Below are 19,343 nucleotides of genomic sequence, written 5' to 3' on the forward strand. Positions count from 1 at the left end.
GTGTCCCATGTCCCCATGTCCTCCCCCATGTCCCCACATCCCCCCATGGTCCCCATGCGTCCCCAATGTCCCCACATCCTTCCATGTCCCCACGCCCCCCATGTCCCCACATCCCCCCGATGTTCCCCCCATGTCCCCACAACCCCCCGATGTCCCCCCCGTGTCCCCATGTGCCCCAACGTCCCCCCCATGTCCCCCCCCCCTCCCCATCGTCTCCCACCCCCCCCGCCCCCCATGGGCGCTCAGTAGGGACCCCCACTTGAACCCCCGGCTCCCCCCTCCCATCCGTCTGCATTTCATCCCGACCCAAAGCCCCGAAGCCGTTCTGTACCCAAAACGGCAGCGGTGTCACCGCGTCCCCGCTGGGGGGGGGCCGCAGTGCCTCCGCCACCCCTCCGTGTCGCCGATGTCGATGCTGTGCGGGGACCCCCAGTCCCGATCGAAGGAGGACTGGAGCTGCGCCCGCAGGGTGGGATCCGCGCCGGGGGGGGGCGGCGACCCCGTGGGCTGCAGCACCAAGGCTGAGCCGGCGGTGCGCTGGAAGTAATCGGCCGACCAGTTGGACGTACCTGGGGGCACAGAGATGGGGGCACGTGGGGGGCGGCGGGGGGACCCAAAGGTGGGGAGACAAAGGTTGGGGTGCGGGGGGGCCCAAAATTCGGGGGTGGGGGGACCCAAAATTGGGGTGCGGGGGGACCCAAAATTCGGGGGTGGGGGGACTCAAAGGTGGGGAGACAAAGATTGGGGTGCGGGGGGACCCAAAATTCGGGGGTGCGGGGACCCAAAATTCGGGGGTGGGGAGACCCAAAATTGGGGTGCGGGGGGACCCAAAATTCGGGGGTGGGGGGACTCAAAGGTGGGGAGACAAAGATTGAGGTGCGGGGGGACCCAAAATTCGGGGGTGGGGGGACCCAAAATTGGGGTGTGGGGGGACCCAAAATTCGGGGATGGGGGGACTCAAAGGTGGGACCCAACGTTGGGCTGCGGGGTACAAAGGTGAGAGACCCAACAGTGGGAATGGGGGAACTCAAAGTTGGGGTATGGGAACACAGAGACGTTGGGACCCAAAATTTGGGGTATGGGGTCCCGACAGTGGGATACGGGGACCTGAAGACGGGGGTCCAACGGTGAAGCCCCGCTCCCGGCCCCCCCAAAACCCCCGTCCCCCCCCTCACCGATGTAGGCCGCCTTCTCGGTCACCATGAACTTCTGGTGGCTGACGCGGGCGTAGGGGATGCGGGACTGCGCCGCCGTGGATGGGACCACAAAGAGCCTCTGGGATGGGGACACATCAGCTTTGGGGCACCCAGCGCCCTTATGGGGCACGCAGAGCCGTTATGGGGCACCCAGAGCCGTTATGGGGCACCCAGCGCCCTTATGGGGCACCCAGCGCTGTTATGGTGCACTGAATGCCATCTGGTTGTACCAACCCCCATTATTTGGCAACACTCACGCTCACTATTTGGCACTGCCCACGTTCACTATCTGACAGCACCCACGCTCACTATTTGGCACTGCCCACGTTCACTATCTGGCAGCACCCACGCTCACTATTTGGCACTGCCCACGTTCACTATCTGGCAGCAGCCACGCTCACTATTTGGCACTGCCCATGTTCACAATCTGACAGCAACCACGCTCACTATTTGGCACTGCCCACGTTCACTATCTGGCAGCACCCACACTCACAATTTGGCACTGCCCACGCTCACTATTTGGCACTGTCCACGCTCACTATCTGGCAGCACCCACACTCACTATCTGGCACTGCCCACGTTCACTATCTGGCAGCAGCCACGCTCACTATTTGGCACTGCCCACGTTCACTATCTGACAGCACCCACGCTCACTATTTGGCACTGCCCACGTTCACTATCTGGCAGCACCCACGCTCACTATTTGGCACTGCCCATGTTCACTATCTGACAGCACCCACGCTCACTATTTGGCACTGCCCACGTTCACTATCTGGCAGCACCCACGCTCACTATTTGGCACTGCCCACGTTCACTATCTGGCAGCAGCCACGCTCACTATTTGGCACTGCCCATGTTCACAATCTGACAGCAACCACGCTCACTATTTGGCACTGCCCACGTTCACTATCTGGCAGCACCCACACTCACAATTTGGCACTGCCCACGCTCACTATTTGGCACTGTCCACGCTCACTATCTGGCAGCACCCACACTCACTATCTGGCACTGCCCACGTTCACTATCTGGCAGCAGCCACGCTCACTATTTGGCACTGCCCACGTTCACTATCTGACAGCACCCACGCTCACTATTTGGCACTGCCCACGTTCACTATCTGGCAGCACCCACGCTCACTATTTGGCACTGCCCATGTTCACTATCTGACAGCACCCACGCTCACTATTTGGCACTGCCCACGTTCACTATCTGGCAGCAGCCACGCTCACTATTTGGCACTGCCCACATTCACTATCTGGCAGCACCCACGCTCACTATTTGGCACTGCCCACGTTCACTATCTGGCAGCACCCACGCTCACTATCTGGCAGCAGCCACGCTCACTATTTGGCACTGCCCACATTCACTATCTGGCAGTAGCTACGCTCACTATTTGGCACTGCCCACGTTCACTATCTGGCAGCACCCACGCTCACTATCTGGCAGCACCCACGCTCACTATCTGGCAGCACCCACGTTCACTATCTGGCAGCACCCACGCTCACTATTTGGCACTGTCCACGTTCACTATCTGGCAGCAGCCACACTCACTATTTGGCACTGCCCACGTTCACTATCTGGCAGCAGCCACGCTCACTATCTGGCAGCACCCACGTTCACTATCTGGCAGCACTCATGCTCACTATTTGGTACTGTCCACGCTCACTATCTGGCAGCACTCATGCTCACTATTTGGCACTGTCCACGCTCACTATCTGGCAGCACTCATGCTCACTATTTGGCACTGTACACGCTCACTATCTGGCAGCACTCACCACCTGGGCTCTGTATCCCATGCTGTTGTCAGCCATGGCCGCCAAGGACTTGAGGAAGGGGAACATGGCGGCCTTGGAGTGCGCCCAGCAGCCGACCAGGAGCTTCACCTCCACCCTGCGCTCAAACACGGCGCGGCGCAGCCGGTCGTCGATCTCCGGCCAGAACCTGCGTGGGGACACCATTATGGTGCTGCCAGGACCTGTGGGGCGCCGGAACTCCGGGTCACCCACAGCCCTGCCAGGACCTGTGGTGCCATAAATCCGGGTCACCCATAACCCTGCCAGGACCTGTGGTGCCATAAATCTGGGTCACCCATAACCCTGCCAGGACCTGTGGTGCCATAACTGCGGGTCACCCATAGCCCTGCCAGGACCTGTTGGGTGCCATAACTGCGGGTCAGCCACAGCCCTGCCAGGACCTGTGGTGCCATAACTGCGGGTCACCCACAGCCCTGCCAGGACCTGTGGTGCCATAACTGCGGGTCACCCACAGCCCTGCCAGGACCTGTCGGGGCGCTGGAACTCGGTGGCTGGCAGGTAACTCATCACCGCCACGCTGATGAACTGCTGGGCCGCATCGATGATGCTGAGCACTGCGTCCAGGTCCTGAGTGCGGCCCGGGGCGCAGAACGACGGCGGGGAGCTCTGAGGGACAACGCGGGGGGGGGGGGGTCAGCGGGGGTCCTCGGTACGAAGACCCCTCCTCCCCACATTGCCCCGAAGAACAGCAGGAGTGGGAGCTGGGGCTGCCAAATAGTGGGACAATGGGGGGCTGCCATGGAGTCAGTGCTGCCAAACGATGAGCGTGGCTGCTGCCCAATTGTGGTCATTGGGGCTGCCAAATAGTGGGGTGGGGGCTGCCCAATAGTGGGGAGGGGCTGCCCAGTAGTGGTCATTGGGGCTGCCCAATAGTGGGCTGGGGGATACCATGCAGTGGGGGGGGGGCTGCCAAATAGTGGGGTCATTGGGGCTGCCCAATTTTGGGGTGGGGGATGCCATGCAGTGGGGGAGGGGGCTGCCCAATTTTGGGTTGGGGGCTGCCCAATAGTGGGGTGGGGGCTGCCCAATAGTGGGGTGGGGGCTGCCAAATAGTGGGGTAGGGGCCGCCGAATAGTGGGGTGGGGGCTGCCAAATAGTGGGGTGGGGGCTGCCAAATAGTGGGGTAGCGGCTGCCGAATAGTGGGGTGGGGGCTGCCATGCAGTGGGGGGGGCTGCCCAATAGTGGGGTGGGGGCTGCCATGCAGTGGGGGGGGGCTGCCCAATAGTGGGGTGGGGGCTGCCCAATAGTGGGGGGGGGCTGCCCAATTGTGGGGGGGGGCTGCCCATTAGCGGGGGGGGGGGCTGCCCAATTGTGGGGTGGGGGCTGCCCAGTAGTGGGGGGGGGCTGCCCGTTAGTGGGGGGGGGGCTGCCGTGCAGTGAGTGCTGCCCGGTGGGGGTGGGCGCTGCCCAACGGAGCCCACCGAGAAGTAGAGGGCGGCCGGGGTCCCGTTGAGGCGCAGCCGCATGGGGGTCTCCATGTTGAAGGCGGTGGAGAAGTTGGAGGGCCAGGGGGAGGGGATGGAGGCGTTGGGGGCCCCCAGAGCCCAGTAGGCCTCGAACACCTTGGCCGCGTCCTGCGCCGCGCAGCTGCAGTTGTAGATGGCGACGCCGAGCTCCTTCACCTGCAGGGCGGGGAGCAGCTGGGGGCAAAGAGCAACAACACAACAGCACAACAACACAACAACGCGCAGCACAACAACACAACAGCACAACAACACAACAACGCACAGCACAACAACACAACAGCACGACAACACAACAACGCGCAGCACAACAACACAACAGCACAACAACACAACAACGCACAGCACAACAACACAACAGCACAACAACACAACAACGCGCAGCACAACAACACAACAGCACAACAACACAACAACGCACAGCACAACAACACAACAGCACAACACAACAACGCAACACAGCACAGCACAACAACACAACAGCACTACACAACAACACATCACAGCACAGCACAACACAACAGCACAAAAACACAACACACCACAGCACAGCACAACACAACAGCACAACAACACAACAACACAGCACAGCACAGCACAACAACACAACAGCACAACACAACACAGCACAGCACAGCAGCACAACAGCACAACAACACAACACAACACAGCACAGCACAACAACACACAGCACAGCACAACAGCACAACACAACAGCACAACACAGCAGCACAACAACACAACACAACAACACAACAACACAACAACACAGCGCAGCACAACACAACACACCACAACCCCATACAACACAACCCCACACAGCCCCACACAACCCCATGGGGTCACCACCCCCATCCCATCACCACAGGACCCATCACCGACCCCCTGAAGGGGACGCGAGGCGGTTGGTGGGGAGGGGGAACTCAGAGCCGTTATTTTGGGCGGATTTGGGTTTTTTTGCGTCCCCACCTGGGTGAGGGAGCGCCAGTCCATGTTGGCACTGCCGATGTAGAGGTGGGCGCCGTCGACGACCCACAGCTTGGTGTGCAGCACCCCGCCGGCCAGCCGCCCCACATTCACCACCCGCACCGCAGCACCTGGGGGGCAACAAGTCCCCACAGCCCACCTCTGAGACCCCCATATCCCACCTCTGAGACCCCCCCATAACCCACCTCTGGGACCCCCATATCCCACATCTGAGACCCCCCCATAACCCACCTCTGGGACCCCCATATCCCACCTCTGAGACCCCCCCCATAACCCACCTCTGGGACCCCCATATCCCACATCTGAGACGCCCCCCATAACCCACCTCTGGGACCCCCATATCCCACCTCTGAGACCCCCCCCATAACCCACCTCTGGGACCCCCATATCCCACATCTGAGACCCCCCCATAACCCACCTCTGGGACCCCCCATAACTCACCTCTGAGACCCCCCCATAACCCACCTCTGGGACCCCCATAGCCCACCTCTGGGACCCCCATAACCCACCTCTGGGACCCCCCATAACCCACCTCTGAGACCCCCATAACCCACCTCTGGGACCCCCTATAACCCACCTCTGAGACCCCCCCCATAAACCACCTCTGAGACCCCCATAATCCACCTCTGAGACCCCCATAACCACCTCTGGGACCCCCCCATAATCCACCTCTGGGACCCCCATAACCCACCTCTGGGACCCCCCCCATAACCCACCTCTGAGACCCCCCCATAACCCACCTCTGGGCCCCCCCCATAACCCACCTCTGGGACCCCATAACCCACCTCTGGGACCCCCATAGCCCACCTCTGGGACCCCCCATAACCCACCTCTGAGACCCCCATAACCACCTCTGGGACCCCCCCATAACCCACCTCTGGGACCCCCCCATAACCCACCTCTGAGACCCCCCCATAACCACCTCTGGGACCACCCCCATAACCCACCTCTGAGACCCCCATAACCACCTCTGGGACCCCCCCATAACCCACCTCTGGGACCCCCCCCATAACCCACCTCTGAGACCCCCCCATAACCACCTCTGGGACCACCCCCATAACCCACCTCTGGGACCCCCATATCCCACCTCTGAGACCCCCATAACCCACCTCTGGGACCCCCATAGCCCACCTCTGGGACCCCCCCATAACCCACCTCTGAGACCCCCCCCATAACCACCTCTGGGACCCCCCCCATAACCCACCTCTGAGACCCCCCCATAACCCACCTGTGAGACCCCCATAACCCACCTCTGGGACCCCCATAACCACCTCTGGGACCCCCCCCAAAACCCAGCATTTGGGCTCTCCATCTTTGTGCCCCCATTCCCCACCTCCGCATCCCCCCACACCCCAACTTTGGGTCCTCCCTCTTTGTGCCCCACACCCCAGTGCCGGGTGCCCCCATCTTTGGGTCCTGCCACAGCCCACCTATGGGTCCCCCAACCCGCCCCGCTGTGGGGCCGGCGCTCACCGCTGCGTTGTAGGGCCAGCAGGTCCCCCAGTGGGGCCGTGCGCCTCGGGGTGCTGACAGCCACCCTGACGGCCACCCCACGCCGGGGCAGCTGGAGGAGCTCAGCCAGGATGCGCTCACCCTACAGGGGGAAATGGGAAAAACATAAAATAAAACCAACAAATGGAGACTCACAGCGATGGGGGCGGGTTGGGCTGCGGGGCTGTGGGGCTCTGGGGTTGTGGGGCTCTGGGGCTGTGGAGCTGTGGGGCTCTGGGGTTGTGGGGCTGTGGGGCTGTGGGGTTGGGTTGTGGGGTTCTGGGGTTGTGGGGCTGTGGGGTTGTGGGGTTGGGTTGTGGGGCTGTGGGGCTGTGGGGTTGGGTTGTGGGGCTGTGGGGTTGGGTTGTGGGGTTGTGGGGCTGTGGGGTTGTGGGGCTGTGGGGTTGGGTTGTGGGGCTGTGGGGTTGTGGGGTTGTGGGGTTGGGGTGTGGGGCTGTGGGGCTGTGGGGTTCTGGGTTTGGGTTGTGGGGTTGTGGGGTTGGGTTGTGGGGCTGTGGGCTTGGGGTGTGGGGATGTGGAGCTGTGGGGTTGTGGGGTTGTGGGGCTGTGGGGTTGTGGGGCTGTGGGGGTGTGGGGCTGTGGGGCTGTGGGGCTGTGGGGCTGTGGGGCTGTGGGGCTGTGGGGCTGTGGGGCTGTGGGGCTGTGGGGCTGTGGGGCTGTGGGGCTGTGGGGCTGTGGGGCTGTGGGGCTGTGGGGCTGTGGAGCTGTGGGGTTGGGTTGTGCGGTTGTGGGGTTGTGGGGTTGTGGGGCTGTGGGTGTGTGGGGCTGTGGGGTTGTGGGGCTGTGGGTGTGTGGGGCTGTGGAGCTGTGGGGTTGGGGTGTGGGGTTGTGGGGCTGTGGGGCTGTGGGGTTGTGGGGCTGTGGGTGTGTGGGGCTGTGGAGCTGTGGGGTTGGGGTGTGGGGTTGTGGGGCTGTGGGGCTGTGGGGTTGTGGGGCTGTGGGGTTGTGGGGCTGTGGGGTTGTAGGGCTGTGGGGCTGTGGGGTTGGGGTGTGGGGTTGTAGGGCTGTGGCGCTGTGGGGTTGGGGTGTGGGGTTGTGGGGCTGTGGGGCTGTGGGGTTGTGGGGCTGTGGGGCTGTGGGGTTGTGCGGCTGTGGGGCTGTGGGGCTGTGGGGTTGTGGGGCTGTGGGGTTGTGGGGCTGTGGGGTTTGGTGGAGCCATGAATTCGGGATGGGATTTGGGGCCAGTCTGACGGCGTCGGGTTGAGCGCAGCCCAGCCCTGGGGCTGCAGCTGTGGGTCTGGGGAGGGGGGAGGGGGGGGCGGTTTGGGATTTGGGATCGTGGGATCGGGGCGGGGTCACAGAATTGGGTTGGGATCGTGGGACTGGGGTGGGATCCGTTCAGATGCACTGCGATCCATTGGGACCCATTGGGATCCATCAGAACCCAGCGGGACCCACAGTACCACGGGACCACGGGACCCACAGGACCCACAGGACCCACGGGACCCACAGAACCCACGGGACCCACTGGACCCAGAGGACCCACAGGACCCACGGGGACCACAGGACCCACGGGACCCACAGGACCCACGGGACCTACAGGACCCACAGGTCCCATGGGATCCACGGGACCCACGGGACCACGGGAACCATGGGACCACGGGACCTACAGGACCCACGTGACCCAGGGGACCACAGGACCCACAGAACCCATGGGACCCACGGGACCACAGGAGCCACAGGACCCACGGGACCCACAGAACCCACAGAACCCACAGAACCCACGGGACCACGGGACCACAGGAGCCACAGGACCCATGGGACCCACGGGAGCCACTGGACCCATGGGACCACGGGGCCATGGGACCCACGGGACCCACAGAACCCACGGGACCACAGGACCCACGGGACCACAGGACTCACAGAACCCATAGAACCCAAGGGACTCACGGGACCCACGGGACCCACAGAACCCACGGGATCCACGGGACCCACAGGACCCACGGGACCACGGGACCCACAGAACCCACAGAACCCACAGAACCCACGGGACACACGGGACCACGGGACCCACGGGACCCACGGGACCCACAGAACCCACGGAACCCATGCGACCCACGGGACCCACGGGATGCGCAGCGCGGCGCTGCGGCCCGGTACCGGTGCTGCCGAGGGCTCCGTGGTTCCCGTGTCATTGTTGGTCAGTGTCCAATAGAAGGAGGCGACGTCGAGGCTGCGCTGCGCCGAGCCGAGGAGCTGCAGCCAGGTGGAGAACGTGGAGGGGAGGGGGCCGGGGGGCAGCCCTGCGGGGGTGCTTTCAACCAGCACGGCTCTGCAACGCAGTGCAATGCAGCGCAATGCAGCGCCATGCAGTGCAGCACCAACACCCTGCAGTGCACCGCAATGCAGCACCGACACCGTGCGGTGCAACACCAACACCATGCAGTGCACTGCAGTGCAGCACCAACACCATGCAATGCAGCACCAACACCATGCGGTGCAGTGCAATGCAGCACCAACACCATGCAGTGCACTGCAGTGCAGCACCAACACCATGCACTGCAATGCAAACCCTGGAGGGTGCTTTCAACCAGCACGGCTCTGCAACGCAGCGCAACGCAGCGCAATGCAATGCCATGCAGTGCAACACCAACACTGTGCAGTGCACTTCAGTGCAGCACCAACACCATGCAGTGCAGTGCAATGCACCACCAGCACCATGCAGCAACATGCAGTGCAGCACCAACATCATGCAGTGCAGTGCAGCACCCTGCAGTGCAGTGCAATGCAGCGCCATGCAGTGCAACACCATGCAGTGCAATACCCTGCAGTGCAGCACCAACACCCTGCAGTGCAGCACCAACACCCTGCAGTGCAGCACCAACACCCTGCAGTGCAGCACCAACACCAACACCCTGCAGTGCACTGCAGTGCAGCACCAACACCACGCAATGCAACACCATGCACTGCATTGCAACACTGTGCAGTGCAACACCAACACCGTGTAGCACAACACAACACAACGCAACACCAACGCAACACCAACGCAACACCAGCGCAGCGCCCACCCGCCAAAAGGCCCCCAATGCCCCAAATCTGCTGCGCCCCGCATTTTTGTACCCCAAAGTGCCCCCAAATGCCCCAAAGATCCAAATTCTCCCACCCCAAAATGCCCAAACCTGTCGTGCCCCAAACGTCCGAATCCTTCTGTACCAAAAAAGCCCCAAATTCCGCCCCCCCCCCCCCAATACCTGCAGTCGTCCCCACAGCCGTTGGCCCCATTCTGACCCCGCAGCTCCGAGGTTCCCCCGAGGCCGAAGAAGAGGAAGAGGAGGAGGAAGGAGAGGATCCCAAGGGTGGCGCAGAGCAGGGCAGGCTGGGAGGGTGAAAATGGGGCAAAAAATAGCAATTCAGGGCCAAAAAAATAAAAAATATATATAAAAAAAGGGCAATTTGGGGCAATTTAGGGTGATTTTAGGAGGTTTACCAGGAGGAGGCGGCGGGGGGAATCCGGCGGTGTGGGGGGGTCCGTGGGGGGCAGCTGGAAATGGGACACAGAGGAGAGAAGTTTTGGGGTGAAATGGGGCGAAATTGGGGAAAAACATCCTGGAGGTGGATTGGGGAGGGGGGAGGGGGGCAGCGTATTTGGGATGGGGGGGTAATGGGGGGTGGGGGGCATCGGGACCCCCAAGCGTGGGGTTTGGGGGGGCAATGGGGGGCAAAAGGCGGTGGGAGTCAAAGTTTTGGGGTGAAATCGGGATAGAAATGGGCAGAAATGATGTTTAGGATGGGTGTGGGGTCAGAGAGGGGCTGTGGGACCCCAAGCGTGGGGTTTGGGGGGTGAATGTGGGGCAGGGGGCTTCGGGACCCCCACGTGTGGGGCAGGGGGCTCCATACCTTCTCATAGACCACGCCGGGTTTCATCGCTGCTTTTCGCCGCTTCCGAAGCCACTTCCAAAAGACCCCAAATAGTTGTGGGGCTGCCCCACAGCGCAGCCCAACCTGCGCCCCACTGCCAACCCCACGCTGACTCACGGGGCCTCACGTGCCCCACAGACGGGGAGGGGAAGTGGGACGGCCCCAAACTGGGAGGGGTTCCCTGGGGGTGGGGGGCAGGATGGGGTGGGATTGGGGTGGGATTGGGGTGGATTTGGGTCAGGATTTGGGGATATTGGGGTGTTTTGGGGTCGGGATTTGAGGATATTGGGGTGTTTTGGGGTTGAGATTTGGGGATATTTGGGTGGATTTGGGGATATTTGGGTGTTTTGGGGTCGGGATTTGGGGATGATTGGCTGTTTGGGGTCAGGATTTGGGGATATTTGGGTGTTTTGGGGTCGAGGTTTGGGGACATTTGGGTGTTTTGGGGTCAGGATTTGGGGATATTTGGGTGTTTTGGGGTCAGGATTTGGGGATATTGGGGTGTTTTGGGGTCAGGATTTGGGGATATTTGGGTGTTTGGGGTCGGGATTTGGGGTCATTTGGGGCGGATTTGGGGACATTTGGGTGTTTGGGGTTGGGATTTGGGGTCATTTGGGGCGGATTTGGGGACATTTGGGTGTTTTGGGGTCGGGATTTGAGGATATTGGGGTGTTTTGGGGTTGGGATTTGGGGATATTTGGGTGGATTTGGGGATATTTGGGTGTTTTGGGGTCGGGATTTGGGGATGATTGGCTGTTTGGGGTCAGGATTTGGGGATATTTGGGTGTTTTGGGGTCGAGGTTTGGGGACATTTGGGTGTTTTGGGGTCAGGATTTGGGGATATTTGGGTGTTTTGGGGTCAGGATTTGGGGATATTGGGGTGTTTTGGGGTCAGGATTTGGGGACATTTGGGTGTTTGGGGTCGGGATTTGGGGTCATTTGGGGCGGATTTGGGGACATTTGGGTGTTTTGGGGTCAGGATTTGGGGATATTTGGGTGTTTTGGGGTCAGGATTTGGGGACATTTGGGGCAGATTTGGGGACATTTGGGTGTTTTGGGGTCAGGAGTTGGGGATATTTGGGTGGATTTGGGGTCAGGATTTGGGGATATTTGGGTGGATTTGGGGATATTTGGGTATTTTAGGGTCAGGAGTTGGGGATATTTGGGGTGGATTTGGGGTCAGGATTTGGGGACATTTGTGTGCATTTGGGGTTGGGATTTGGGGACATTTGGGGTGGATTTGGGGATATTTGGGTGTTTTGGGGTCGGGATTTGGGGACATTTGGGGCGGATTTGGGGACATTTGGGTGTTTTGGGGTTGGGATTTGGAGACATTTGGGTGGATTTGGGGTTGGGATTTGGGGACATTTGGGGCGGATTTGGGGATATTTGGGTGTTTTGGGGTCGGGATTTGGGGACATTTGGGTGGATTTGGGGTTGGGATTTGGGGACATTTGGGGCGGATTTGGGAATATTTGGGTGTTTTGGGGTTGGGATTTGGGGATATTTGGGTATTTTAGGGTCAGGAGTTGGGGATATTTGGGTGGATTTGGGGTCAGGAGTGGGATTGGGGTCGGGATTTGGGGATATTTGGGTGTTTTGGGGTCGGGATTTGGGGATATTGGGGTGTTTTGGGGTCGGGATTTGGGGACATTTGTGTGCATTTGGGGTTGGGATTTGGGGACATTTGGGGTGGATTTGGGGATATTTGGGTGTTTTGGGGTCGGGATTTGGGGACATTTGGGTGTTTTGGGGTCAGGATTTGGGGACATTTGGGTGGATTTGGGGTCAGGATTCGGGGACATTTGGGGCGGATTTGGGGACATTTGGGGCATTTTAGGCTCAGGACTGGAGAACATTTGGGGTCAGGGATGGGACCGAGGTCAGAATTTGGGGATATTCGGGGATTTTGGGGTATTTCAGGGTCAGCGTTGGCGACGTTTGGGGTCAGGGTGGATTTGGGCCGGGGTTTGGGGATGTTTGTGGCGGATTTGGGGCTTTTCGGGGACAACTTGGGGCTCCGACCAACTCCAGCCCGCGATCCGGCGGATCTGGGGCATTTTGGGGCCGATTTCGGGCACTTTCGACCCTTTTCACCCCCGCCCCTCCCCCCCCCCAGCCGTACCGGAGGTCTCGGGGGGGCGGATCCGTGGGGGGGCGCCCGCCGCCGCGCAGCGCTCTATGATCACCGCTCCCGTTTTCCCAGGGCGCGGAGATATGACGTCACGTCCGGCTGTCTGCGGTCAGCACTTCCGGTTGGGGCCTGGACGGGAGGGTGCGAGGCGCCGCGATGCGGCGGGGGAGGTTTGTGAGGAAATGGGGGCGGGGGGACGGGGAAGGGGCTGCAGGGCAGGAGCTGCGGGGCGGGGGAAGCTGTGGGGCCGGTGGTCCCTTGGGGCTGCGGGTCTTTGTGGGGCAGGCGGGTGCCTATGGGGCAGGCGGCTGAAGGGTTGGGGGTCTGTGTGGGGCAGGGGGCTGTGGGGCCGGGGGTCCGTGTGGGGCAGGACGTGGTAGGGTAGGGGCTGTGGGGCTGTGGGTTCATATGGGGCAGGGATTGGTGTGGGTCAGCGGTCCCTATGGGGCAGGGAGCTGTGGGGCAAGGGGTCCATATGGGGCTGGGGGCTGTGGGGCCGGGGGTCTGTGTGGGGCAGGAGGAGGTAGGGAAAGGGTACGGATTGGGCCCCTATGGAGCCAGGGGTCTCTGTGGGGCTGTAGGTCCCTATGGGGGCAGGAGGTCCCCGTGGGGCGGGGGGTCCCCGTGGGGCGGGGGTCCCCGTGGGGCGGGCGTCCCTGTGGGGCAGGGGTTCCCTGTGGGGCAGGGGTTCCCTGTGGGGCAGGGGGTCCATATGGGGCAGGGGGTCCATATGGGGCAGGGGGTCCATATGGGGCAGGGGGCTGTGGGGCCGGGGGTCCGTGTGGGGCAGGACGTGGTAGGGTAGGGGCTGTGGGTTCATATGGGGCAGGGATTGGTGTGGGTCAGCGGTCCCTATAGGGCAGGGAGCTGTGGGGCAAGGGGTCCATATGGGGCTGGGGGCTGTGGGGCCGGGGGTCTGTGTGGGGCAGGAGGAGGTAGGGAAAGGGTACGGATTGGGCCCCTATGGAGCCAGGGGTCTCTGTGGGGCTGTAGGTCCCTATGGGGGCAGGGAATCCCTGTGGGGCGGGGGTTCCCTGTGGGGCGGGGGTTCCCTGTGGGGCAGCCCCTCCCTGTCCCGCCCCATTGCAGGCACTCAGGGATGGCGGAGCTGCGGCGCCGGTGACGATGGGTGAGCGCAGCGCCCCCAAAATCCCCCAAATCGCCCCCAAAAATCCTCAAAACCGCCCCAAAATCAACATCCCCCCCCACCCCCCAGCCACCTCCGAGTGGATTCAGTTCTTCCGAGATGCGGGGATCCCCCCCGGCCCCGCCGTCAGCTACGCCGTCGCCTTCGTGGACAATCGGTGAGCGACCCAAATCCACCGCTTTTCACCCCAAAATTGAGACTGTGGCGGCGCCGCGGTTTGCCCCAATTCAGACCTTTTTTGCCCCATTTCCTGCCTTCTTTTCTTTGTTAGAAAACCCTTTGTCCCATTTCCGGACCATTTTTGGGATATTTATGGCCCATTTTGTGTGGATTTGCCCATTTTTGCCCCATTTAAGTCCATTCTCACCCATTTCAAACCTTTTTTCCCCCACTTTAGGCCCATTTTGCACCATTTGGGGCCATTTCTGCTGTTTGGGGGCAGATTTCCCCATTTTCGTCCCACTTTTGGGCAGATTTTGTCCCATTTGGGGGCAATCTGAGCCATTTTTCCTTCCCTTCCAGCCCATTTTTCCTCACGAGTGCAATTTTTGCTCAGTTCTGACCCATTCCTCTTCAATCTGAGCCCTTTTTGCCCCACTTCGACCCCTTTCTCCCTACTTTCATTCCCCTTTGCACCAATTTAGCCCCGTTTCAGAGCCGCCTTCGCCCTTTTGGGGCCTTTTTCCCCCCCTTCAGGCCCACGTTGCTCCGTTTCGAGCCTTTTTTGCCCCATTTTGGGCCATTTTTGCTGCGTTCTCAGCCGGTTTTTGTTCCTTTTTGGGGCCGTTTCCCCATTTCTGCAGCATCCAGAAGCACATGTTGTTGGACCTGACGAAGGAGCTGATGCACGAGTTGGGCATCACTTTGGTGGGCGACGTCATTGCCATCCTCAAGCATGCCAAGGTGGCCTACAGGCAGGTGAGGCCAGACCGCCCCAAAATGGCCCCAAATGACCCCAAATCTGCTCTAAACAACCCCAAAATTGCCTCCAACCACTCAAAAACGGCCAAAACCTGCCCCAAGTGACCCCAAATCCACTCCAAGCCGAACCAAAATTGTCCAAATACACCCCAAAACTGCCAAAACCTGCCTAAAATGACCCCAAACTGCCCCAAATCTGCTCCAGACCACCCCAAAATGATTCCAAACCACCCCAGAATTGTCCAAATACACCCCAAAATGACCCAGAACCACCACGCAGCCTCAAGTCCATCCAATGCTGCCCCAAATCATCCCAAACTGCCACCGAAACGCCCCAAAAGTACCAAAAAATGGCCCCCAAAGTACCCGAAATTACTGAAAATCACTACAAAATGCCCCCAAGCCCCCCAAATCTGCCCCCAAACGACCCCAAATGACCCCAAACCTGCCCTCAAACGACCCCCCCCCCTGTTCCCAGACCTCCCCTCTCTAATTAGGCTAATTAAGGCGGCTCGTTACCCCGCAGGAAATGTGCCGTGCAGCCACAGAGGCGCTGACCCCCCCCAGTGCCCCCCCGGAGCCGCGGCGCTGCGCCAACAGCGGTGAGTGCAGCAGGGCTGCTAATTAATAGCAGCCTTAATTACAGCACCTTGGAATTAACGACCTCAGCTCTGAGCTCCTTTTGCGTCCCCCCCCCCCCATTGCCCCCAATTTTGAGCTTTTTGCCCCCAGTTTTGAGCTTTTTGCCCGCAATTTTGAGCCATTTTTGCCCCCAAATTTTGGTCCCTTTTCCTCCTCGTTTTTGCCCCCAATTTTGAGCCCTTTCCACCTCTTTCATTTCCTTTTCCAGCCCCACTTCGAGTCCATTTCCCCCCACTTCCCCTCTCCCCCAGTTACCCCCCACCATTAACGACGACCTCTAATTAACGCTCTGCTAATTACCCCCACAGCCGCCGGTCGGATGATCGCCAACAGCCTCAGCCGCGATCCCACCTCCATCTCCATCACCGTCCCCAACCACAGTACATCCCCCCCCCCCCCCAAACCCCCCTTCTCCCCCTCCCCAATTCCCCCCCCCCCTATTTTTGGGTCCAATTCTGCCCATTTTTGCCCCCAGGTTCCCCCCCCGTGCCCCCAAAGCAGCGCCGCCTTGCAGCCGACGCAGCCCCCCGCCCCCGGCGCAGCCCTGCCACCCCAGGTACCAAAACACCCCAAAAGACCCCAAAACGCCCCAAATTCCCCCTCCCTGGGGAGTCTCCCCTCCTCAGGACCCCTCAGCATCCCCCAAACTTCTCCTTCCGCCCCCAAGCCCCCCCGATTTCTGCTCCTTTTCCCCCAAATCCCTCCTCCTCTCCCCTCCCCCGCAATGCACCCAGCTCTCCACTCCCCCAAAATCTCCTTCCCCCCATCCCCAAATTTATTCTTCCCCCCCCTAAAACGCCCCAAATTCTTCCTTCCATTTCCCCCAAATGCCCCAAATTTCCCATTTCCAAGTCCCCAAATTTCCCTTCATTTCCCCCAAACTTCCGCACCCTCCCCCCTATTTCCCCCCTTTCACCAATCCCACAATTTTTCCCCCCAAACTTTGGCCGCGTTAAAAAATCCCCGTTTCTGGAAGCAGCCAATTTTGCATTTTTCTCTAAATTATGGTGTTGGTTTTTTTTTTTTTTGATTTTTACCCCAAATTCTCCTTTTTTTCCCTTAAATTCAGCCCTGCAGAGGACGTCGGTGTTCGACCGCCTGGGAGCAGAGACGGAGCTCAGCAAGGTGGAGGAATTTGGGGTGAATTGGGGCAGATTTGGGTCAGGAAACCTTTTGGGGTTTTGCTCAATTTGGGTCAGAATTGGGGTTTTGGGAGTGTTTTTGTAGGGCCAGGCGGGGCTGCGTTTGTAGGGTGGTAATGGGAGCTGGTGTTGGACCCCAAAATGGGGCGGGGGGGGGGAGGTGAGGGGGCAAATGGGACCCAAAGGTGGGGGGGACGGACCCCAAAATGGGATGTGGGGGTAGGGGGACCCGGACCCTAAAATGGGACTTAAAGGGGGAGGGGAGTGACCTCAAAATGGGACCTAAAGGTTGGGGGGGGGGGGTTGACCCCAAAATGGGCTGGAAGGATGGAACCTAAAATGGGGCTGGGTGGGGTGGGCACAAAATTGGGACCGAATGTAGATGGGATGGTGGGGGGGGGGGGGGACACAGAATTGGGACCGAGGGTAAATGGGACCCGAGGGAGTGGGGAACCCCAAAATGGGACTGGAGGGGGGCGGGGGGCAGCTGTGCCCATGAGGGCTCAGCCCCCCCCCCCCCCAGGACCCTGTGTTCCCCCCCAGCCCGCCGTGGGGGTGTTTGGCCGCCTGGGCTCCGCGCCCCCCGCCTCCCCCCCCCCATCACCGGAGGACGACGACGGCCGCCCGCTGCCTTACGCCGGGGTCCTGAAGAAGCCGCCGCCCCCCCCAGCTCCTCGGGACCCCCCCCCACCATCGCAACCCCCTGCCGCCCCCCCGACCCCCTCCGAGGCTCCGTCGCCCCCCCCGGCCCCCCAGGATTGCAGGGTCAGCAGCAGCAGAAGGGGGAGACCCCCCCGGGGGGGGGCGGTGCGGCTGCACCGAGGTTGGGGGGGTCCTGGGGCGCGGATGGACGGCGCCGGGGGGGTCAGCGTGTTCCGCAGGCTGGGGAGGAAGCTGCTGTGACGTCATCGAGCGGCGCCGCGACGTCATCGCTTGGAGGTGGGGCACCGTCGGTGACGTCAGCGGGGCTGTGATGTCATCGCTCAGTGCGGCGACGTCATCGTTTGGTGGGGTGATGTCATCGCCTGGAGGTGTGACGTCACCATCTGGCGCCGCGGTGTCATGGCTTGGTGATGGAGGGACAGGGGGGGCCAGCATTTGGCGCTGTGATGTCGTCGCTTGGCGGCGGTGACGTCATCGGAGCTGTGACGTCATCATTCGGTGCCTTGATGTTGTCACCCGGAGCTCTGAAGTCGGGACTTGGAGCTGTGACGTCATCGTTCGGTGTCACGATGCCATCGCTTGGCGCCGTGACGTCATCACTACCAGCGGTGACGTCGCCATGCGATGCTGTGACATCATGGGGTGCCGTGACGTCACCGTGGGGGGGGAGGCAGACAGCGGGACGATTTTTCATCCCCGTTTTGCCCAAAATCAGCGTTTTCTGCCCTGCTTTCGCTCAGATTTGGGGATTCCCATTATTTCACACCCCCCCTCCTCCTTTTTCTCCCAAACCGGGGCTTTTCAGCCCAACTTTAACCCAAATCTCCGTTTCATCCCCAAACCAAACTTTTTCTTCAACGTTTGCCCATTTTTCCGCCACCTCTTTTCCCTTTTAAGGGAACCCTTTCCCTTTTTAAAGCATTTTTCTCATTTTCCACTCTTATTTCCTTCCTTTTTTCTCCCATTTTTTTCTTTGCTTTTTCCATTTTTTCCCCTTTTCCATGAATTTTACTTCATTTTTTCCCGTTCCCCCCATTCTTTCCTATTTATTCCCCTTTTCCCCCCTTCCCCATATTTCAATTCTGCCGCTTTGGAGTCAGGCTGAAAAAAGGCCAAATCTCCCCAAAACGCAAACACCCAAATCCCATTTTTTCACCCAAACTTCACTTTGTTGCCCCCTCCTCCCTCAAACCCCCCCATGGGGTTCTGCAGGCTCAAATTTTGGGGTGAAACCGTCGGATTTTGGGTCCCCCCCCCTCTCCCCCCCACGCATCAGCGGTTCCCCCGGGGCGGTTCCGTCCGTTTGCTGTGGGTTTGGCTCTGAATTTTGGGTTGATTTTCCGTTTTTTTGGGGTGCGTGGTTTTTTTTCTTCTCATTTTTGTGCTTTTCTGCAGTTTTGATGCCACGTTTTCACGTTACCCGATTTTTCCCCACCCCCTCACGCTCAGAGCGCTTTTATCGTGTGCAGCAGTGCTGGAAAACACCAAAAAAAAAGGCAAAAAAGCGAAACAAAAAACACCAAAAATCGAACACTTTTTGGAGGCTTTGCCAACAAATGGCACCAAGGAAGTTTTTGGCTTCTCCCCCCTCTGTGCCTCCCGGTTCCCTTCCGTTTCCCTTCCGTTCCCCTCACGGTTGAGGAATGGCGGGGGGGGGGGCGGTGCGAATAAAGGACATTTTTTGGAGCTTTGCCGTTTTTCGGCTTTATTTCACCCATGTTTCGCCCTAAAAAACGACACAACTTCCGCCCCCGCGTGGGGTGGCCGCTGAGATGAATTCCGTGGCGTTTTAATAAGATTTCACAGTTTCATAATTTCGTGGAGAAATTCGCGCCATGGGACCGGAACCGGAAGCGGCTGTGG

At 60.3% G+C, this 19,343-nt stretch overlaps 2 protein-coding genes across 6 annotated transcripts; one reads left to right on the plus strand and one right to left on the minus strand.

Annotated features, from left to right (window-relative positions):
• Positions 1 to 243: 243 nt before the first annotated feature.
• Positions 244 to 13,095, minus strand: PLD3 (phospholipase D family member 3). The gene is made up of 12 exons (XM_085215287.1): positions 12,957 to 13,095; positions 10,811 to 10,864; positions 10,401 to 10,454; positions 10,165 to 10,289; positions 9,074 to 9,245; positions 6,935 to 7,055; positions 5,444 to 5,571; positions 4,433 to 4,633; positions 3,477 to 3,616; positions 2,972 to 3,137; positions 1,176 to 1,275; positions 244 to 569 (listed from the first exon to the last, which is right to left on the minus strand). The coding sequence occupies exons 2-12, from the start codon at positions 10,835 to 10,837 to the stop codon at positions 349 to 351; spliced, it is 1,455 nt and encodes a 484-aa protein (XP_085071413.1). The 5' UTR covers positions 10,838 to 10,864; positions 12,957 to 13,095; the 3' UTR covers positions 244 to 348.
• On the plus strand, positions 12,591 to 19,166 carry LOC109364941 (uncharacterized protein C19orf47). 5 transcript variants are annotated; one of them, XM_085215290.1, is made up of 9 exons: positions 12,591 to 13,135; positions 14,055 to 14,094; positions 14,182 to 14,269; positions 14,916 to 15,030; positions 15,512 to 15,635; positions 15,984 to 16,055; positions 16,151 to 16,231; positions 16,745 to 16,800; positions 17,341 to 19,166. In XM_085215290.1, exons 1-9 carry the CDS (start codon positions 12,703 to 12,705, stop codon positions 17,718 to 17,720), a joined length of 1,389 nt encoding a protein of 462 aa, XP_085071416.1. In that variant the 5' UTR covers positions 12,591 to 12,702; the 3' UTR covers positions 17,721 to 19,166. The 5 variants fall into 5 exon arrangements, with proteins under 5 accessions (XP_085071416.1, XP_085071418.1, XP_085071417.1 ...); XM_085215289.1 differs by having other exon boundaries at positions 12,606 to 13,135; positions 17,361 to 19,166; XM_085215293.1 differs by having other exon boundaries at positions 13,047 to 13,135; positions 15,560 to 15,635; positions 17,361 to 19,166.
• Positions 19,167 to 19,343: the final 177 nt, after the last annotated feature.

Source organism: Meleagris gallopavo, unplaced genomic scaffold, assembly GCF_905368555.1.
Source record: "Meleagris gallopavo unplaced genomic scaffold, MGAL_WU_HG_1.1 scaffold_14, whole genome shotgun sequence".
NCBI classification, from domain to species: Eukaryota; Metazoa; Chordata; class Aves; order Galliformes; family Phasianidae; genus Meleagris; species Meleagris gallopavo.